This window comes from Heloderma suspectum, chromosome 17 (assembly GCF_057233095.1).
Source record: "Heloderma suspectum isolate Gila_16-S chromosome 17, 16-S_ref, whole genome shotgun sequence".
Classification (NCBI taxonomy): domain Eukaryota; kingdom Metazoa; phylum Chordata; class Lepidosauria; order Squamata; family Helodermatidae; genus Heloderma; species Heloderma suspectum.
This window is the reverse complement of record NC_139474.1, coordinates 5,008,682-5,030,000: the sequence shown is the minus strand read 5'-3', so window position 1 is coordinate 5,030,000 and position 21,319 is coordinate 5,008,682. Positions and strand designations below refer to the sequence as shown.

General features: G+C 46.9%; 1 protein-coding gene and 1 non-coding gene across 2 annotated transcripts in view; both read left to right on the top strand.

Annotated features, from left to right (window-relative positions):
- NRXN2 (neurexin 2) overlaps positions 1-21,319 on the top strand; it is a 426,193-nt gene that overhangs the window by 68,268 nt on the left and 336,606 nt on the right. The window contains exon 3 of the mRNA XM_084824057.1: positions 16,516-16,584. Coding sequence (XP_084680183.1) covers positions 16,516-16,584 — 69 coding nt within the window. The remainder of the gene's footprint in view (positions 1-16,515; positions 16,585-21,319) is intronic.
- On the top strand, positions 2,337-2,408 carry TRNAT-UGU (transfer RNA threonine (anticodon UGU)). Its single transcript has one exon. It is a non-coding gene; the product is annotated as a tRNA-Thr (tRNA).

Sequence of the window (21,319 nt, the reverse complement as noted above, 5' to 3'; positions counted from 1 at the left end):
ATGTGTAAGCCTTTGTTGCTGGCATTCAAAGCCCGAAACAACTCAGGCCAGGATACCTAGCAGACCACTTTCCCCTACATACACACAGGAGACCCTTAAGATCTTCAAAGGAAGCCTTGTTGGCTGTTCCTCAACCAATACAATGTCACCGTGTAACATCGCAGAAGCAGGCCTTCTCGGTAGCGGCCCCCATCCTCTGGAATAATCTCCCCTATGCGGTTTGGGAGGCTGAAAATGTGGTGGCTTTTAAATGCCTTCTGAAAACTTACTTGTTTACACTTGTGGGTCACTACTTCTTAATGGTGGCCAGAATCAGGAATTCGGGGGGGGGGGAGGATTGACAGTGCTTTCTGGGAGAACCCCAGGAACACTGACACACCCTCAAAACATGTGATTCGGAACAGGGATGTATGGATTTTGTAAAATCCATTCTGTCTATGTTTCATGGATTGTCAGGAGCCTTTTGTTCCATTGTCCGCCCACCGAAGGAATTGGATTTTTTTGTTTCTGAATTTGACATGTGGAAATGCACAAATTCCCCCAAATGTGCAGATTACCCCCAATTATGCATTTTCACAATTTAGCCTATGGGAGGAAATGCACATTTTTCTATCTTTTTTTTTTTAATGTGCAATTTTCTATGATGAGTTTTACGCAAAATTTGGGAAAGTTAGAAAAATGGTCTGCAAGTTAGCAGAATCTGCCCCACAGGTGTTAAGCTGGTCAGCTATAGAATCCATGGGTCAGATTCATAAAAATCCAAACTCATTTGGTTCCATCATGGATTTCTCCAACATAGCTAGTTCTGAACCTTTGGGAGGCCAGAAACATGGTGGCCAGACCTTGTGGGTGTCCAGGAACCATGGGCATTTCAGCCCTGGGTTTTTATAGTATTTAGACAGAAGGAAGTGTGTCCCTGGGCAAAATGAATACTAAAGGAAGACCATTTTGACACATTGGAGGCCTTTTGACCAAATTTAATCAGGCTGGGATTTCCCAGGGATTGCAGTATTTAAGGGTGGAAGCTTTTACCCCAACCACCACACTTAACAGTAATTATGCAAGACAGAGGGAGTATGTGACTCTTTTCCTGGGGTGTATTCATGCCTGCATCTAATTGTGAGAGCAGGTTAGCGCGCACTCTATTTTATGTGGCTGATCACGTCCAATTGCTGGATCTTACCCTGAGTACATGACCAGAAATTCATGACCTAGGAGGCATTGCTTGCTCCTTTTGACTGGAGATGTAAGCCTTCTAAATTTCTCTTTACACAGGGTACCAGGCTGACCAACTTAAAGTGACAGCACAACATAACTCAAAATATCAGGGCAAAGTGTCACTTAGATAGGGAGGGGGGAACCAGTGATTTTTGAGCCACCTACATTCTCTAGAAATCACTTTAAAGTTTGTTTCACCTTGCTCCCATTTCCATTTTTGACCAGTTTTTCAGCTTGTTTGGACAGGGAATGTGCACATTTCAAATGAGAACATTGTGCATTTCTGTGCATTTTTGTCAAAAGTACGCACTTTCCCCCCATTGACTAAAGAGTGAAAATACGTGTGTGTGGTTTTTTAAACGTGCATTTCAAACTGCAATTTTTTTAAAAAATCGTTTTTTGAATGCAATCACATGTTTGTGAAGTTGTCAACAATTCTCCAAAAAGCAGTGTTCCTGTTCATGATTGCAAATGGGACAGGTTCACATGATTTGCAAACAGAAACAAAATTCTTGCACATCCCTGCTTTCCGGTTTCTACGCCACACACCCTGCCAACAACTTACTAAGCACAAACAACCATGATCAGAATTGGGTTTGCAAACTGCAGTCTGGGCAAAATATGGTTAGCCTTAACATCAGTGCAGAGGTAACACTAACCAGAGGGTGGCCACCCAAGAGGGAAGAGAGTGCAAGCTTTTGAGGGTGGGTCCTCCCAGTAGCCTAACCATGGGTAGGTGGTCAGGCAGAATCACCTCTGCTTCAGGCTATAATGTCCTATCACTGACACAACATTTCTCAGTCTTGCTTGGATGGACACTTTTGCACCTTTTAAGGTGGGTGCAGGAAAGCAGAGCAAGTCGCCAAATATATGACTGTTTGCAACTTGGGTGGAAGCTGAGCTGGAAAGGTACTGGAGCTCATCTCTGTATGGAAACCATGGCCTCTAAGATGGATACCCTCCGCCCACCTTGCACTTGACATGATTGCTCAGCACTGCACTCTGCATGCGCTCTGAAGTAATTTTATTCTCCACCCAGCCTTCAAGTTTGGGAAAGTCTTGGCTCGTGCTAGATATGAGAAAATGGACTTAGAACATAAGAGCATGTTCTTATGGAAGGGGCTGTGGCTCAGTGGTAGGGCCCCTGCTTTGTATGCAGAAGGTTCTGGGTTCGATCCCCAGCTTCTCCAGGTAGGGCTGGAAAAACTCCTGCCTGAAACCCTGCTGCCAGTCAGTGTCAACAAAACTGGGCTAGGTGGACCAAGGGGCTGAATAGGTATAAGGGAGCTTCCTATGTTCCTAACATAAGATGAGCCCTCCTGGATCAGACCAAATGCCTATGTAGTCTGTTCACACAGTGGCCAGTCAGATGTCACAATGGGAAGCCCTCACGCAGGACATGAGTGCAAAAAGCACCGTCCCTCCCATGTTCCCCAGCCACTGGAGTACATAGGCATATTGCCCCTGATACTGGAGGTAATATATAGTCATCATGACCTGTAGCCATTGATAACCTTATCCTCCAATTAATTTGTCTAATCCTCTTTTAAAGCCATCTGATTTGGGAACATCACTAGATCTTCTGGTAAAAAGCTCCGTCTTTCAACTATTATGTGAAGAAATCCTTCCTTTTATCTGTCCTGAATCTTCCACCAATCAACTTCATGGGATGACCCCACTGGGTTCTAGTATTGTGAGAGAGGTTTTCTCCCTACGCACTTTCTCCACAACATGCATAATTGTATATACCTCTCTCATGTCCTCTCTTTACTCGCCTTTTTTCTCTGCTAAAATCCTCAGATGTTGTTACATTGTAACATTGTCTTGTAAAGGAGTTGGTCTAGCCACTCAGTAATTTTGATTGCCTTTTTCTGCACCTTTTGTAGCTTTGCACTGTAGAGGCCACAGTATCTTTTTTCTTTTTTCTTAATAACCCTTTCATGTAAATTCTTAAATAGGTACAACTGGCATTTGAAGAAAAAGCCCTTTTGTTATAAGTGTATTTGTGTTTTCACGGCCGTAATGTTTGAAATGTACCCTCTTACCTTTTCGGCCTTGAAAACGTAGACCCAATGACACTCCGATAGCTCATTCTTCTTCATATTTTTGGTGTTCTTATTCTCGTTCTTCTCGTGGTGCCTTTTGACAGCGATATTGTAACTACTTGGTGTAGGAGATATGATAAATGGTAGGAAATACTTGGTAATTTTTTGCTTCATTTGCCTTGAATCAAATTTACGTCACTAGGATTGCATGTGGTACCTTGTAGCCTGAAAATGACACGAGAAATTAACAGAATATTGTTAGCAGAATTTGACAGAACGCTTTGAGGTGCAGTGGCCTGCACTTAGTATTCCAATTCTGGTCACAGCATAGATTTCAATAAAGACATTATGATATTGGCAGTTCTGTTTTCGTTTCCCATCCTAATGATCCCCAACCTGGAATTTGCCGCTTTCAGAGCAGCCGCTCACTCGGTCAACGCTTTCATTGAGCTATCTGCCATGACCCAAGGTCCCTTTCCTGGTCAGTCACTGCTAGCTTAGACCCCATCAGTGTGTATATGAACTGCCATGCCCCACTCTGGGGGGCTTCTCTTCAGAGGGTGACATGGAGGCCCTTGAACCAAGCATTGCGGAGGAGCTGCCTGTATCAAGGGACCTTGAGGCACATCCTCAGCCCTCAGGGGAGACTGCCATGACCCTTCCCCTCAAGACATAGTTAGCCCCTTCTTGGACTCGGAGGCAGAGACTGAATGGCCACACAGCCCCAGGGAGCACAGGCACCTAATGGTTAAAGCTTGGCTGGCTGCCAGATGCAGAAGTGCCTGCCTGTGGAATAAGGACTCCTCATGAGTAAAGGCATATGTGTGAGTAAGGCAGCAGTGATGGCCTACAGCTGTGCTCGGGGTGGGGCTCTGAAGGCTTAGGCTTAGGGATGTCCGTCTCTGGGAAATCCGGTTCTTTTCTGACGAAGTTCCACGGTGTGTACAACGCGATGTGCATTTATGGGCTGAGCTGCAGGCTGTTCCCTGAACCCTGGGAATGTTTTTTGCCTATCTCTGCAGGCTCTGCACGTTGCACAAAGGTCTGAGCGATTTGCCCAGATTTCTGAGCAATTTGCATGAATTTCCGAGCAATTTGCATGAATTTCTGAGCAATTCGCACAAATTACAGCTGAATTTCTGCAAATTCAGCCGTAATTTGTGCAAATGACCCAGCAATTCACACAAATTGCTCTGAAATACCTGTAAATTGCTCAGAAATTCATGCAAACTGCAGAACTTGCAAAAAATGTGCAAAATGCCTGGAAAATCCATGAACTGGGCCAACTCAGTGCATACTAAGTCAGGTGCTGCAGCCAGAACTGGAACAATGTCTGGGGGTCTGAACCTAGGAAAACTCATCAAACTCCAATCTGCAAATGGATTTCTCCAACATCCCTACTCAGGCTTTAAAAGCCTTCAGTTCTAGGCTCAGAGTGCTGGAACAATGTCTGTGCATCAGCTCCCAGACTCCTGCCTTTTTCTTCCCTGGTAACATAGCTCTTTTCAGGAACTCCCTGTGTTCGGCTTGCTTACTGACCTTGCCTTTGGAACTGACCCTGTCTAATTTCCTGGAGATCTGTCCTTGCACCACCACGAATAGGACATGAATTTAGGTTTTTTTGCCACAATATGCATCACTTTACACTTGCTTATATTGAATCGCATTTGGCATTTCATTTTTTTATTTATAAGGTTTGTTTTTAATATCCTGTTGGTCATTGTAAAGTGATCCCAGGGTGGTCACAGTATACAATATATTATCATCATAAAATACAAAAATACATTATAAAATACAAAAATACATTATAAAATACAATAAATTACAAAAATCATGCAGTGTCAACTTCAATATACACTGTCCTTCAGCTAAACTGTGGAATACTCTGATACATAGGCCAAATGGTTCTTCAAAAGCCCTGGCTGAAAAGAATTGTTTTCACATGTCATCAAAAGCTAATCAGTATTAGCACGAGTTTAACCTCCAAGGGGAGAGTATTCCACAGACAGGGTGTGGCCATCAAGAAGGCCCTGTTATGAGTTCCGGAAGTCTGGGCTTCATTTGGTGAAGTTGTAGTAGGTAGCCAGATCCTAAGCTGTTTAAGGCTTTATACGTCAGAGCCAGAACCTTGAATTGGGCTTGGTGACAGATAGGCAGCCAGTGCAACTCCTTTAAGAACTGGTGTTATTTATTTATTTATTTATTTATTCGTTTCATTTCATTTCTATACCGCCCAATAGCTGAAGCGGAGGGTGTTACATAGTCTTGCCACTCAACACCTTCGAAGCTGCATTTCGCACAACTGCAGTCTCTGAACTGAGATTGCAGTTGAGTGTTCAAGGGCAGCCCCATGGAGAGTGCATTACAGTAGTCTAACTGGGAGGTTACCAGGGTATGGATTACTGGGGCCAGACTATCCCTGTCCTGGAATGACTGTAGCTGGCAAACCAACCGGAGGTGGAAGTAAGAACTCCATGGTACTGCATGGTACCGCTTCAGCCTCTAGTGACAAGACAGAATCAAGGAGTTGGGATGGGAAAGCAAGGATGCTTGAGCTGGCCAAAATTCTCCAAATTTTGCTTCAAAGCTCAGTTTGGCTTGCTCCCCTCCTTGTTTGCAACCTGGGTTTTTGTTTATTTGTTCATTCAAGTGGGGAAAGTGTGCATTTCAAAAGTATGCACTTTTCCCTCACTGATTCCCATTGAGGCTTTCAAAGGAGGGTTAAATGCGATGTGTGAGGAGAAGGAGCTTGGCTTGTCACTCTGCACTCAGGGAAGGAAACTGTCTCCAGTGGGGAGCCTCGTGTAAAATCTCCTGAAATGTGGATTTTTCAGTGTTCTGGCTTGCGTGGAGAGCCCCTGTGGATACAGCAGGCTCTTTGCTGTAGACAGTCACCCTCCATGAGTACAAAGCGACAAATGTGATGGAGAAGAGGGGCGGAGCTGGAGGGCTCCTTCTCACGTGTTGCTGTTAACACATTTTTGAATGCCCAAACAGGGCTGCAAGTGTGAAAATGCACATTAAGAAACACACACTTTTTAAAACGCACTTTAAATTGTGCGTTTTTAAAATTGTGGATTTTTTAAAAGTGTGCATTTCTTAATGTGTGCGTTTTAAAAAGTGCGCTTTTTTTTAAAAGTGCACATTTCATGAATGTACGTTTGGGAAGTTGCAAACGCTTTCAGAGAACATGTGCTCCCGCTCGCGTTCAGGATTGTGAACGGGGCATTTTTGCGTGATTTTCGAACTGAAATTAAATTCTTGTACGTCCCTATCAAGGAGTACCTCGGACTCCTCCTTCAGACCTGCTCCTTCAGAGAGAATGCAACCCCAAGCCGGCTATTACCCTAATTTCCAAAGCCAGGAGCCATGAAATTGCAGCATTTCTGTCTTGTCAAGATTCAGATTTAGTTTATTGACCCTCATCCAACCTATTACTTCCTCCAAGTGCTAATCAAGCACCTACATAGTGTCACCGGATTCCAGTGGAAAAGAGAGAGAGAGGGAGAGAGAGAGAACTGGGTGTCTTCAGCATAGTGATGGCTAGAGATGGGCAAACTCACCGTAGCTCGCCCTGCATGCCACTCACCGGATCCCTGCTAGCTGCCTGACCCTGTTTGCCATGTGTGGTGAGCTGCTGGGGGGTCCGCGGGTGCTGGGTGAATGCATAAAAATGGCAGCTTGGCCTTTTTATAAAGGGCCATTTCTGCAAATGGTGGCCGTAAAGTGGCCATTTATGCAACATTATGGCTGTGAATGTTGTGCAAATGGCTGCTTCAGGGCTGCCATTTGCATAAAACCAGCCTTTACAGAACAGGCCGAGCTGCCATTTTGCCCAAAATGGCAGTTCAGCAGAGCAGTGGGGACCGTCCCGCTTGCCCAATTCGGCGCAAACTGTGACGGTCCATGGACTGTCATCTGGGGGGCCAAGCTGGCGATAAATCACCATGCCTTGAGCCCCAACCGTACGCCCATCGCTGCTGATGGCACCTTGCGCCAAATAACCTGACAATGGCACCCAGTGGTTTCGTATAGATATAAAATGCTACAAGATGGGGACCAGATGGATCCCCAAGGGACTCCATGGCACAATTGCCATGGGGCCGAGCAGAAGTCAGCAACAGTGCCAACAGGGACCAGAAGGAACAGCTGTAAGGCTGGAAACCACAGTCAGAAAAGAAACAGCTGCACCAATTGAGATCCCAACGCATTTCAACACTTGGTCTCTACATATGCCTTGAAAGATAGAATACTTTCCAGTCTTCTTTGGAAGAAGCAAGGGAAAGGGAATCCTCCAGAAAAATCTCTAAGAGTTTTTCCTTTGATAAAGACCAAGTGTTGAAATATGTTGGGAATTCAGTTGGTGCAGCTGTTTCTTTTTTTATTTTGTGGAGCAGAACTTCCCCGTTGCTACTTGTCTGGGGTTCCTTTATGCCTGCCGTGTTGCTGGCCCCTGGTCTAGATGATCAGCGTCTTCCGAGCGCATCTGAAGTACCTTGCTCCTGAAGAGATTCCTTGTAGCTAAGTTTTCACACACTTCCACGTCCATGGCAGGCACACCACCCCCTCCCACCAGGAAGCATCCACAACACCTAGGACTCCCCGCAAAAGACCCTGCTGCCCATCAGAATGGATCATGCTGGACTAAATGGACAAATTGTGAGCCCCACTAGAAGGCATCTTCACATGTCCATATCTCCAGTGAAAATTAAGCCTCCGTCCGGTGCTTCCAGTTTGATGGGTCAGGAATGTTTCCCTGTTCAGCGTGTCCAACTTCGGCTGTTTGTTGTTGTTGTTCAGTCGTTCAGTCGTGTCCGACTCTTTGTGACCCCATGGACCATAGCACGCCAGGCCTTTCTGTCCTGCGCTCTCTCCCGGAGCGTGCTCAAGTTCATATTCATTGCATCGGTGATGCTATCTAGCCATCTCATCCTCTGCCGTCCCCTTCTCCTTTTGCCTTCAGTCTTTCCCAGCATCAGGGTCTTTTCCAGGGAGTTTTCTCTTCGCATTAGGTGGCCAAAATATTGGAGCTTCAGCTTCATTATCTGTCCTTCCAATGAGCAGTCAGGGTTGATTTCCTTTAGGATGGACTGATTTGACCTCCTTGCAGTCCAGGGGACTCGTAAGAGTCTTCTCCAGCACCACAGTTCGAAAGCATCGATTCTTCGGCGCTCAGCCTTCCTTATAGTCCAGCTCTCACAGCCATACATTACTACTGGGAAAACCATAGCTTTGATTAGACGGACCTTTGTCGGCAAGGTGATGTCTCTGCTTCTTACTATGCCGTCTAGGTTGGCCATAGCTTTCCTCCCAAGGAGCAAGCGTCTTTTAATTTCATGGCTACAGTCACCATCTGCGGTGATCTTGGAGCCCAAGAAAGTAAAATCTGTCACTGCTTCCATTTCTTCCCCTTCTAGATGCCAGGAAGTGATAGGGCCAGATGACATGATCTTAGTTTTTTTAATGTTGAGTTTCAAACCAGCTTTTGCACTCTCCTCTTTCACCCTCAACAAGAGGCTCTTGAGATCCTCTTCGCTTTCTGCCATTAGGGTGGTATCGTCTGCATATCGGAGGTTGTTGATAATTCTCCCAGCAATCTTAATTCCGACCTCTGATTCATCCAATCCGGCATTTCTCATGATGTACTCTGCATATAAGTTAAATAAGCAGGGTGACAATATGCAGCCTTGTCGTACTCCTTTCCCAATTTTGAACCAATCGGTTGTTCCATGTCTGGTTCTTACTGTTGCTTCTTGACCCTCGTACAGGTTTCTCAGGAGACAGGTAAGGTGGTCTGGTACTCCCATCACTTTAAGAATTTGCCACAGTTTGTTGTGATCCACACAAACAAAGGCTTTAGCGTAGTCAATGAAGCAGAAATAGACGTTTTTCTGGAATTCTCTTGCTTTCTCCATGATGCAGCGAATGTTGGCGATTTGATCTCTAGTTCCTCTGCCTCTTCTAAACCCAGCTTGTACTTCTGGTAGTTCTCGGTTCGCATACTGCTGAAGCCTAGCTTGTAGGATTTTGAGCATCACCTTGCTGGCATGTGAAATGAGCGCAATTGTGCGGTAGTTTGAACACTCTTTGGCGTTGCCCTTCTTTGGAATTGGAATGTAAACTGACCTTTTCCAGTCTTGTGGCCAATGTTGAGTGTTCCAGATTTGTTGGCATATTGAATGCAGCACTTTAACAGCATCATCTTTTAGGATTTTAAATAGCTCGGCTGGAATACTGTCATCTCCGCTAGCTTTGTTGTTACTAATGCTTCCTAAGGCCCACTTGACTTCACTCTCTAGGATGTCCGGCTCAAGTTCAGTGACCGCACTCTCATGGCTATCAGGGACATTCAGATCTTTCCTGTATAGTCCTTCTGTGTATTCTTGCCACCTCTTCTTAATCTCATCTGCTTCTGTTAGGTCCCTGCCTTCTTTGTCCTTTATCATGCCCGTCTTTGCACAAAACGTTCCCTTGAGATCTCCAATTTTCTTGAAGAGATCTCTAGTCTTTCCCATTCTGTTGTTTTCCTCGATTTCTTTGCATTGTTCATTTAAGAAGGCCTTCTTGTCTCTCCTTGCTATTCTCTGGAACTCTGCATTCAGTTGGGTATATCTTTCCCTTTCTCCCTTGCTTTTCGCTTCCCTTCTTTCGTGAGCTACTTGTAAAGCCTCATCAGACAGCCACTTGGCTTTCTTGCATTTCTTTTTCTTTGGGACGGATTTCGTTGCTGCCTCCTGAACAATGTTACGGACCTCCGTCCATAGTTCCTCAGGCACTCTGTCTATCAGGTCTAATCCCTGAAATCTATTCCTCACCTCCACTGTATATTCATCAGGGATATGATTTAGGTCATACCTGAACGGTTTAGTGGTTTTCCCGACGTTCTTCAATTTAAGCCGAAATTTTGCAAGAAGCAGCTCATGATCTGAGCCACAGTCAGCTCCAGGTCTTGTTTTTACTGACTGTATGGAGCTTCTCCATCTTTGGCTGCAAAGGACATAATCAATCTGATTTCGATATTGACCATCTGGTGACGTCCATGTGTAGAGTCGCCTCTTGTGCTGTTGGAAAAGAGTGTTTGCTATGATCAGCATGTTCTCTTGGCCAAACTCTATTAGCTTTTGTCCTGCTTCATTTTGTACACCAAGGCCATGCCTGCCTGTTATCCCGGTGATTTCTTGACTTCCTACTTTAGCATTCCAATCCCCTATGATGAAGAGGACATCTTTTTTTGGTGTTAGTTCTAGAAGGTGTTGCAGGTCTTCATAGAACCGATCAACCTCAGCTTCTTCGGCCTCAGTGGTTGGGGCATAGACTTGAATTACTGTGATGTTGAATGGTTTGCCTTGGATTCGTACTGAGATCATTCTATCATTTTTAAGATTGTACCCCAGTACTGCTTTTCCTACCCTTTTGTTGACTATGAGTGCTACTCCATTTCTTCTAAGGGATTCTTGCCCACAATAGTAGATATGATGGTCACCTGAATTAAATTCGCCCATGCCTGTCCATTTTAGTTCGCTGATTCCCAAGATGTCGATGTTCAATCTTGCCATCTCATGTTTGACCACCTCCAGCTTGCCTTGATTCATTGATCTGACATTCCAGGTTCCTAAACAATATTGTTCTTTACAGCATCGGATTTTCTTTTCACCTCCAGACACATCCACAGCTGAGTGTCCTTTCGGGTTTGGCCCAGCCGCTTCACTCTTTCTGGCGCTACTTGGAAATACCCTCTGCTCTTCCCCAGTAGCATATTGGACACCTTCCGACCTGAGGGGCTCATCTTCCGGCGTCATCTCTTTTAGCCTTGTGATACGTTCCATGGGGTTTTCTTGGCAAGAATACTGGAGTGGGTTGCCATTTCCTTCTCCAGTGGACCACATTTTGTCAGAACTCTCTGCCATGACCTGTCCGTCTTGGGTGGCCCTGCTCGGCATAGCTTATGGCTTCACTGAGTTACGCAAGGCCCTTCGTATTTTTAGCTGCCATGAGGCTGTTCCAGATAGGGATGTGAGAATCACCAAGAAACCAAGCTTGCCCAAGTTCTTGGAGTTCCATCTCAACGCTCGCTTGAGTCCATATCAGATTGCGAGCATTGTTTTTTTCCTTTACGCATGAAATCCATGCGTGTCTTCATGCAAATTTTTCAAAATGCATGCATGATTGGGCGCATCTTTGAAATGGATGCGTTCTTCTCCCGTTAATTAAAGCATGTTTATGTGCTTTTTTCAAAAGTACACATTTTTCCTTGTGCATTTTTCAAATGAACACATGCTGCCAATAAAACTGCAAGCTCAGAAACATGCAGATTTCGACTGCAGGTTGCATCCAAGTCTGTGTTCAATCCGGAAGGTGTGATCTGGGTCAATCCTGATAAAAAATCAACTGAAATGAAATTCTCTTACATCCTGACTTCCAGACAGGCAATTCTAGGTTTCAGGTGCAGCGATTCTGCCCACCTCACTCAGACCAGCAAGCAGCAAAGAGCCACAGGCTGAGGACAGCTAGTCCAAACCACATTCTGGTACTGGAGTCAAGGAGGTGTGTGTATGTGCGTGCAAGCATGTGCAGAGTCCTTGTACTAATGTGTGCTTCTTACATGCCTTGGGGGAAGATGCTGTCTGGCCATAGCTCTTCCTTGTACCACCCTTTATAAAAACCTTAGCCATGGAGGAAGGTTTAGAAGTTCCTAGATGGAAACAAGTGCGACTGGATGCATTTTTGATGAGCTCTTTGATGAGCTTCCGCTGGGCTTTAAAAACCTGGCTGTTCAGGCGGGCATTTGGGGTGGGTTAGGTTTTTTTTTAGAGCAGTGTTGTTTTGTTATTTTTGTTGTTGTTGCTCAGTTGATTATGTAAATATGTTATTAGTATTGTAGTGTTGTTGTTGTTTTATTTTATAAGAGGATTTATACCTTCTGGGTGTCACAGCAGAGGCCTTCCTCTTGTGCTTCCCCTCCAACTGTGCCTCGGGGGGTGGCAGATTGGACAGACGGGCTTCCTCAGATGTCTTGAGCAGACAGGCAGATTTAGATAGCGGGGAGGCAGTCCTTTAAGTATTGTGATCCTAAGCCATTGCTCTCTCTATTTCTGATGTTCAGTGGTGCATGCCATTGCTTATGTAGCCAAAACAGCACCACCCATGTGCAAGAGGGAGGTATCAGCAGACTGTATATATGTATACACATTCAAAATTCCTAAAGGACGGGAGCTCTCCAAAACAACCCAGAGAGCTCTGAGTGTGGTCAGTGGCCACTGACAGTTCGGAGTCCCAAAACCTGGGAGGCAAGGAGGAACAGAATGGAGCATCTTGAACAGGATCACTCCATGCTGCAATGTTTTGCATGAGAAGGCTGCCTTCCCCCTCTTTTCATCCTGCTCTGCAAGCGGAACTTGCATTTTGTTTGTTTGTTTGTTTATTACCGTTCTATATCGCCCAATAGCCAAAGCTCTCTTGTATGGCTTGCATTTGGGGGCAGGCTTCAGTTTGCTGATGTTGTGCTGTGGGGCCCGTGATGCTAGTCTGAGAACTCATAAGAACATAAACGTAACAGAAGAAAGGCACTGCGGGATCAGACCTAAACGCCTATTTCATCCAGCATTCTGTTTCCCACCACAGTGACCCACCAGGTACTCATGGGTAGCCTGCAAACAGGACACGAGTGCAATAATAGCACCCTCCCACTCGTGTTCCTTATCAACATGACTCTTATTATTTCGATCCCACCCTTAAGAACGTAAGAAGCGCCCTGCTACATCAGACTGAGGGTCCATCTTGTCCAGCATTCTGTTCACACGGTGGCCGACCAGCTGCCCACGGGAAACCCACAAGCAGGACAGGAGTGCAGCAGCACCCTTCTGCCCATGTTCCCCAGCAACTGGTATACATATTGCCTCTGATCCTGGAGGCAGCGTAGAGCCATCAGGACCAGTAGCCACTGATAACCTCCTCCTCCAGGAATTTGTCCAACCCCGTTTTAAAGCCATCCAAATGGGTGGCCATCGCTACATCCTGTAGAAGAGAATTCCATAGTTTGACTCTGCACTGTGTGAAGAAGTCATTTCTTTTATCTGCCCTGAGTCTCCCACCCATCGGCTTCATGGGATGACCCCGTGGGGTTCTAGTATGATGGGAGAGGGAGAAAAATATCTCGCTATCCACACATAATGTTGTACTCCTCTATCATGTCTCCCCATACTTGCCTTTTCTCTAAGCTGAACAGTCCCAGATGTTATAAGCTTCCCTTAAAGTGGAGTTGCTCCAGCCCCTTGATCATTTGGGTTTTCCTTTTGATCAATGGGGCTGAAGCAACCCCTGGTCTAGAAGGGGGAACAGCATGCAAACTGTCCCCTCTGTTTCCCCCACCAAGTTTCCCCCTCTGTTTCCCCTTCCCCACCAAGGGGAAGCATAGCAAGTCCTGATGCCTGCTTTGGGGCAGGGGGGAACAGAGGAAAAGCCAAGCACATTGCTAGGCACTTTACAGATTTGGGATCCAGTCTTTCCATGGGTATCAATGTAAGGTTTTTTCCCCCTAAGACTAATTGCCATGTGGCGAGGAGGGGGGGAGCAAAGTGCACAGGGAAGAGAGGTTGACTCTTCTCTCTTCAACTGTGCAAGGGGAAATATGTCCCCTTGCACAGCAAATAATCTTAGGAAACTGTGCAAGGGGAAATATGTCCCCTTGCACAGCAAATAATCTTAGGAAAAATCTTCCATTAGCACCAATGGAAAGATTTTATTCTAAGCACAATTGCTATGCAGGTGTTGGGGCTGGGTAAACCTGGGTAAACCCCTCCCAAGCTGCACCCCCCCTTGAAAACTGACATCTGCATGGCAATAAAGTGGAGGAAAGAAACCTTCCATTGGCACCAGTGGACACATGGGTCTCTAGAGAATAGAATGAGGACCATGGGAAATAGAACTGGGGACCATGGGAAATAGAACTGGGGGCCCTGGGAAATGGAACCGGGGCCCTGGGCAATTGGTCTGGGGCTGTGGGAAATAGATTCAGGCTGGGTCTCCATGGTCCCAGGCCTAGAAGCCCCCCTGCACTACTGTCTAGGCATGCAGGATCTGCCACTTCTTCTAAAGGAAATGCAGATACAAAATAATCTGCAGTGGGCAGGTTTGGCCTCTGGGCAAACTCGGTAGACTCTACAAATGTAAGTGGTCAATTTCAGGAAGAAATGGGTTGGCCCTTAAGTCACAAAGGAAGCCACATTGTCTGGCCCAGAAGCCCCCTTCAGTAATCACTGGTGTATCGGGGTCCGGTCGAAGTCGCTCGGGGCTGATCTTTCACGTGACGTTTTTGCTTCAGGAGGGCATCAATGTGCAGCATCATGGAGAGGATGTAAAAATAATGATAATAATCTGTGCAGATTTGTCTGGGAAGAACAGCAAGCTGGAGACACTTCTCCGTCTGCTCTGGTTCGAAAGTCTCCTGTGTGGGGGTCCTCCGTGCAAATCCTTCCACAGAGGAAAAAGCTTGCTTCCAAATTGTCCATCTGGGCTGCACACCGCCCTGGAATCCTCACCGACCTTTGTCTGGATCTCTGGACTGGGCATATTCCAACCGTGTGGGAAAGGCGTTTGGAGACAGATTCTCATCATTATTTCACAAGTCTGAGAGCTGAGCCTTGGCATTGAAGGAAAGAAAGTGCCGGGGATGACCTCTGGCTATGTTGAAACCATGCACTCTGCATATGCTTGGAGACATGTCTCTCTTGTCAGGCATTTAGAATAGAGGCTGGTGCTGTGCCCTGGTTGTACTGAAGCTCTCCTTCATGCAGGGCCGGCGTCAAGGGTAGGCATGGTGGGGCATCTGCCAAGGGCCCACACCCAGCAGGGGCCCACTGACAAGAGCCCCCTGGAGCTGCTCCCCCTCTTTGCCACTGCAACCGGCTTGTTCACCTGCGTCTCGCTCTGGCCCAGGCAGTGGTGCTGGTGGGAAAGAGGAGCAGGAGATGCCACGGCCCACTTGCTCCCTGGCTCTCTGCCTGTCCAGCAAGCAAGCGGCAGCCATGATGAGGAAGAGGAGGAGGAGCGAGAGCAGCTGGGGACCATGGCAGGGAGAAGGCGGACTCACAGAGGGAGGGGGCACTGAGGGTGTCTTGCGCAGGGCCCTCCAAACCCTGGAGCCAGCATGGTCAACTGCTCCAGGAATCATAGAATCATAGAATTTTAGAGTTGGAGGCCAAACTCCCCCTGCTCAGTGTAGGATCAGCAATGAAGGATTTCACTACAGCATCCCTGCCAGAAGGGCATTCAGGCTCTGCTTAAATACCTCCAGCAATCATCGTCGTCATCAACATCAACAATGCAAATTAAACTTCAGTTTGTGCATGAACGAGCAGACAAACAAATGAGCAAGCGTGTAAGTCAGGGTGTGACATCTCAGGCCTGGGGGCAAATCCAGCCCCCCAGAGGTTCCAATCTGGCTCTCCTGGGGTCCCCCCTGGGGCCACGCCTCCTTTCCTTGTCCCCGCCCCCTCTCCCCCAAGCACCAATCGTTTGGTGTTTTCCAAGGTTTTGTGCAGGTTTTCCCCCATTCTAAAAGGTTGAAATGCCTCTCCCAAGGCTTTGTTATTGGCAATCAGAGCTTTAAGCTACAATACCTTGGTATTTTTCGCAGTTTGGCCCCGCCCCCTTTGCCTTGGCCCCACCCCCAGTGGAATGTGGCCACCCGGAGCTTCTCTGAAAACGATCTTAGTTCTCGGGCTCAAAGTGGCTGGGTGACCAGCCAGATGGGCGATTAATAAATAAAATAAATAAGGAAGTTTTCCACCCCAGAAAACCTCCAAGAGGTTTTCCAAGAGGGCTGAAAGAGGCTTTCCACTCCAAGAGGGTTTCCACTCCAGAAAACCTCCAAGAGGTTTTCCTCCAAGAGGTTTTCCAAGAGGGCTGAAAGAGGCTTTCCACTCCAAGAGGGTTTCCACTCCAGAAAACCTCCAAGAGGTTTTCCTCCAAGAGGTTTTCCAAGAGGGCTGAAAGAGGCTTTCCACTCCAAGAGGGTTTCCACTCCAGAAAACCTCCAAGAGGTTTTCCTCCAAGAGGTTTTCCAAGGGGTTTTCCTCCAAGAGGTTTTCCCTGCCAGGCATGTGTGCATGCAACCATTTCACCCCAGGAGGTACTGGTCATGATGTCCGGATATCTGCCCTGGCCTGGGATGTGTGAGGGTGGGGTGCTGTGCCTGTGGATGGAGTGCTTTGTCTGGCCTTTCCTCCCTAATGCTGTGGTTCTGCTTCTCCAGTAGGGTCCCTACTGTTCTCGGAAGGGGGGGCAGGGAGAGGAGCCAGTGAGGTGCATCAGACATCAAAAGGTCAGTGTAAACTCCTCCCTTCCACTCCCCCCTGCCCCCCGCCCCCCGCCGCCAGTTCTTGTGAGATGCAAAGCCAAAGTGTCCCCAGGTCAATTAGAATGTGTACATTAGGTTAAAAAATGGTGCCTTTTTTTAGCTTAGTTTTGTTCGTTGTGTAGACTCTGCAGGCTTCTGGGTCCACAGAGCTCTTTGGTAGGTAAAATGTAAGGGACTGGAAAACGCCAGCATTGCTGAAAGGGACCTGTTTGCAGATGTTTTTGTAACACCTTTTGCTGAACACTCCCCCATTATGGCTTGGCTACCTTCTAATGTGGAGTGTGGATGTGGAGTTTGGTGAAACTCAAAAGCTTGCATATAACTACAGCAACCAAAGCTGTCTCCTATTTAACTATACGTTGTTCCTCCTGCCCTTTGGGGCCAACACATCCACCACTGCCACAGTGGAATTTTCTGTACAAGGTTGATACTGGTTTCCAGTTTGCTTGTTCGTTGCCACCCAGCACTCACGAGTCAACCACAAAATGACCTTGTGGTGCTTATCCCCTGGGAGTTGGATTTGTGGAACTGTGGATATGTCACTGTGGGCAGTGCTTGGACAGGGGAGTCCTATGCATATTTACTCAGATGGAAATTCAACTGTGCCCAGCAGCGCATACTCCCAGGAAAGTGTACATAGGACTGTGGCCTTAATCTCGGACACTGCTGCTTACAAAAGGTTGGGAAAGAATTGCAAGTACTGCCTGGAGACTTTGCTACAGTTATCGGATATTAAGGATGCAGTCCTTTGCATGTTTAGACAAAAAAAAATCCTGCTGGGAGTTGTATAGGGATGTTGGAGAGATCCTCAATGGAACCAAATGAGTTTGGATTTTCATGAATCCGACCCAAGGATTCCACAGCAGACCGGCTTTTCCCCTGTCGGGTGGATTCCACTGACTTGCAGACCGGTTTTCTAACCTTCCCGGCGTAGAAAAATACGCAAAATAAAAAAAAAAACACCAGCCAAAAATGTGCATTTTCCCCATAGGCTAAAGCATGAAAATGCTCATTTGGGGGGAATTTCCACATTTTTGCTTGTACGAACTTGCACAAATGTGCATTTGTGCAAATTTGGAAACACAAACAATCCAATTCCATCGATGGGCAGACGACCAAACAAAAGGCACTGGGGAATCCATGAAACAGATAGAATGGGTTTCAAAAAATCTGTACATCCCTAGTTGCAGGGCTTTGCCTGCCTAAACATGCATCGGATTGTGCGCTAAATCTGTTTAGGGCACAACGCCTTAAAAATGTGATGCTCTTGTTAAACTTAAAAGGTTTTCCGGCCCTTCTAATGCCATTTTGCATTAGGGTGGGGTATGGGCAGATCCCATGCAGGTATCCATTATATGTAGGCAAAGCCAGACCCGGGGTGTAGTCTGTGTTTCTCTAATGGTTACCTTGAGCAGAAGGCAGAACCTGTATCAAAGCAGCGCTGGGAGAGCTTCGCTTAGAGGGATGAAACATCCTCATTCTTTCTGCCTTTCTCTGAGCCGGGGTGGGGAACCTATTTCAGCTTGAGGGCCAAATTCCATTATGGAGAAGCTCTTGGGGGCCGCATTCCAGTGGTGGGCAGGGCTGAAGGCCAAGGGACGGGGCCAAACATGCACAAAATTCTAGCATTTTGTAAAGCTCTTACGGCAAGTAGCTAAGCCTTACGAGAAGCAATTCAGCCTTTTAGAATGGGGGGAAAGGCTGGACAAAAGCCAGAAAGCGCCAAATAATTGGTGGTTGGGAGGAAGGGGGTGGGGTCACGAAAAAAGGGTGGGGCCTTCTGCAGACCCCCAGAAGGCTGGACTGAGCCCCCTGGGCTGAGATTCTGCTTTAAGGACATAAGAAGAGCCTTGCTGCATCAGAGCAAAGGACAATTTAGTCCAGCATGCACCTCCTCACAGTAGCTAACCGGATGCCTCTGGGAAGCCCACGAGCAAGAGATGTGGGTGATAACCCTCTCCCTGTGTGCTGTGGTGTAGTGGAACCAAGGCTCACAGGGACACAGCGCCAGCATATACTTATTAGCAGGGACGCGGCTGTCATTTATTTACAATATTTATATACTGCTCCATATCTAGAACAGATTTCGGAGTGGTGAACACAAGAAATAAAACAATAAAAGGAGAAAAAAGATTAAAACACCAGATCCCATGGGGGCATGGCTATGGGGACTTTCATGATGAGCGCCTGCACTTCCAAATTTTCCACTATACCACTGTGTGTGTGTGTGTGTGTGCACGGGCACATGCCTCTGGTTATAGTGGTGAAAACTGTGTGTGCAGGGCACGGGGACTGGAGAGTTGAGTAGGATGTTTGGCAGTGCAGAAGCAGAGGTTACCTGGGCTAAGTGTAACCAACCACCCAACATTTTGCAATTCATATCACCCAGTAGCCAAAGCAGTTGTTCGGCAGGGGGCAGATTTCTAGGGAAGGACAGCTAGTGAAGAACATAGGAAGCTGATGTCTAGTCATTTTCCGAGTTAGGGACATGCCAACTGGACAGGTGCATCCCAGCTGGATGTATATGCATAAATGTGCAAGTGCATCCATATACACATTCCATCCCATGTGCATATCTAATCTCATGTGCCTCCATGTGCATATGCGTCAATGTGCATCCATGCGCAAGTGCATCCCAACTGAACATGCGCATGGTTGCAAGTACTCACTTTTCTTACTTTAAATATATATTATCCTTTTCTACAACAAAATGGTGCTTACTCCCAAGTAAATGGATGCAGCCACTGTGGTGTACTGGCGAGAGTGTTGGAATGGGAATCAGGAGATCCGGGCTCTAGCCCCCACTCGGCCATGGAAGCTCACTAGGTGACTTTGGGCTAGTCACAAACTCTCAGCCCAACCCACCTCACTGGGTTGTTGTTGTGAGGATAAAACGGAGAGGAGGGGGATTATGTATGTGCCTTGAGTTCCTTAAGGAGGAAAAACGGCGGGATATAAATGTAATAAAACAAACAAACAAACAAACAAACAAATAAAATGTAGGATCAGGGCAACAAAAGCCAGCTCCTTTTTATTCTTGTAGTCATGATGGTGCTAGGATGTGAGTTTAAAATGCAGACCTGCACATTCTCAGAATATTTATTTTTTATATATATCAGGGCTGACAAATTGATGTTGTTGTTGTTGCTTTGCTCTAACATATCAGAACCGTAGAACCAGTTGGGGAGCATGGCATGGCGCGGAAAGGAGAAAAGTTACTTATGTGCCCTGCGCCAAGTGTCTCCTCCGAGGCAGGTTCAAACGACGGCAAGAAGGGGGAAGGCATTCTTGGTGGTGGCCCCCCCAATTGGGGAACACTGTCCCAGGGAAGTCCACCTGGCACCAACATTGTCATCTTTTTGATGCCAGGTTAAGACCTTCCTGTACTCTCATATGTTTGACAGCATGTGATGGGGTTTTGAACCAGCCCTGGGATTTTTATTGTTGATTGTGTAGCATTGTTTTATATATTTGTATGGACATGGCTTTATTATGTTATCATATTGTTGTTGTTGTTTTTAGAGTTTTAGTCTTTGTCAACTGCCCAGAGAGCTTTGGCTATTGGGTGGGATGGAAACTTACTTACTTACTTACTTACAACATTTGTATACCTTTCCACATCTAAACAGATTCCAGAGTGGTGAACAACAAGAGATAAAATGAACAAAAGATAGAAAGAATGAAACATGATATTAAAATGATTCTTAAAAAAACAAGAGTGCCAATAAAACAGAGGCTGCTTAACCAAGGAAGACTTCCTGGAAAAGAGCTGTTTTCAGGAGGCATCAAAAACAACCCAGCGTTGGTGCCTGCCTGACCTCCAGAGGCAGGGAGTTCCATAGGAAGGGAGCCACCACACTGAAGGCTCTTCTCTGGGTGGACTCCATGCAGGCCATAGGTCCATGTGGAACCACCAGGAGCAAGCCCTCCAATGACCACAGTGACTGTGTCAGTCTGGTAAAGGAGAAGGCACTCGCTCAGGTATCCAGGTCCCAAGTTGTTTAGGGCTCTGTACACTAGTACCTTGTGATACGTTCCATGGGGTTTTCTTGGCAAGAATACTGGAGTGGGTTGCCATTTCCTTCTCCAGTGGACCACATTTTGTCAGAACTCTCTGCCATGACCTGTCTGTCTTGGGTGGCCCTGCACGGCATAGCTTATGGCTTCATTGAGTTACGCAAGCTCCTTCGCCACAACAAGGCAGTGATCCATGAAGGGGTACTATGAATATGAACTTGAGCACGCTCCGGGAGAGAGCGCAGGACAGGAAGGCCTGGTGTGCTATGGTCCATGGGGTCACGAAGAGTCGGACACGACTGAACGACTGAACAACACTAGTACCAGACCCTTAAAGTTGGCCTGGTAGTGAAGAGGCAGCCAGCACACTTCCTTCAGCAAAGGAGCTGCAGGCTGAAAAGGGGCAGCCAGCAAGAGCCGTGCTGCTGCGTTCTGCACTAGCTCCAGCTTCCAGAGCAGCGTGAAGGGCAGCCCCACAGGGAGCGCATTGCAGTAGTCCAGCCTGGAGGTTACTAGTGCCTGCACCACTGTGGCCAAGCTACCCCCGTCCAGGAGAGGCTGTAGCTGGAGAACCGGCTGAGGCTGGTAAAAGGTGCTCTGAGCTTCCACGGCCCCTTGGGCCTCCAGCGACAGTGACGTAATAAAAGAAACAAAAATGAAATGACGTAATACGCACGGGCGC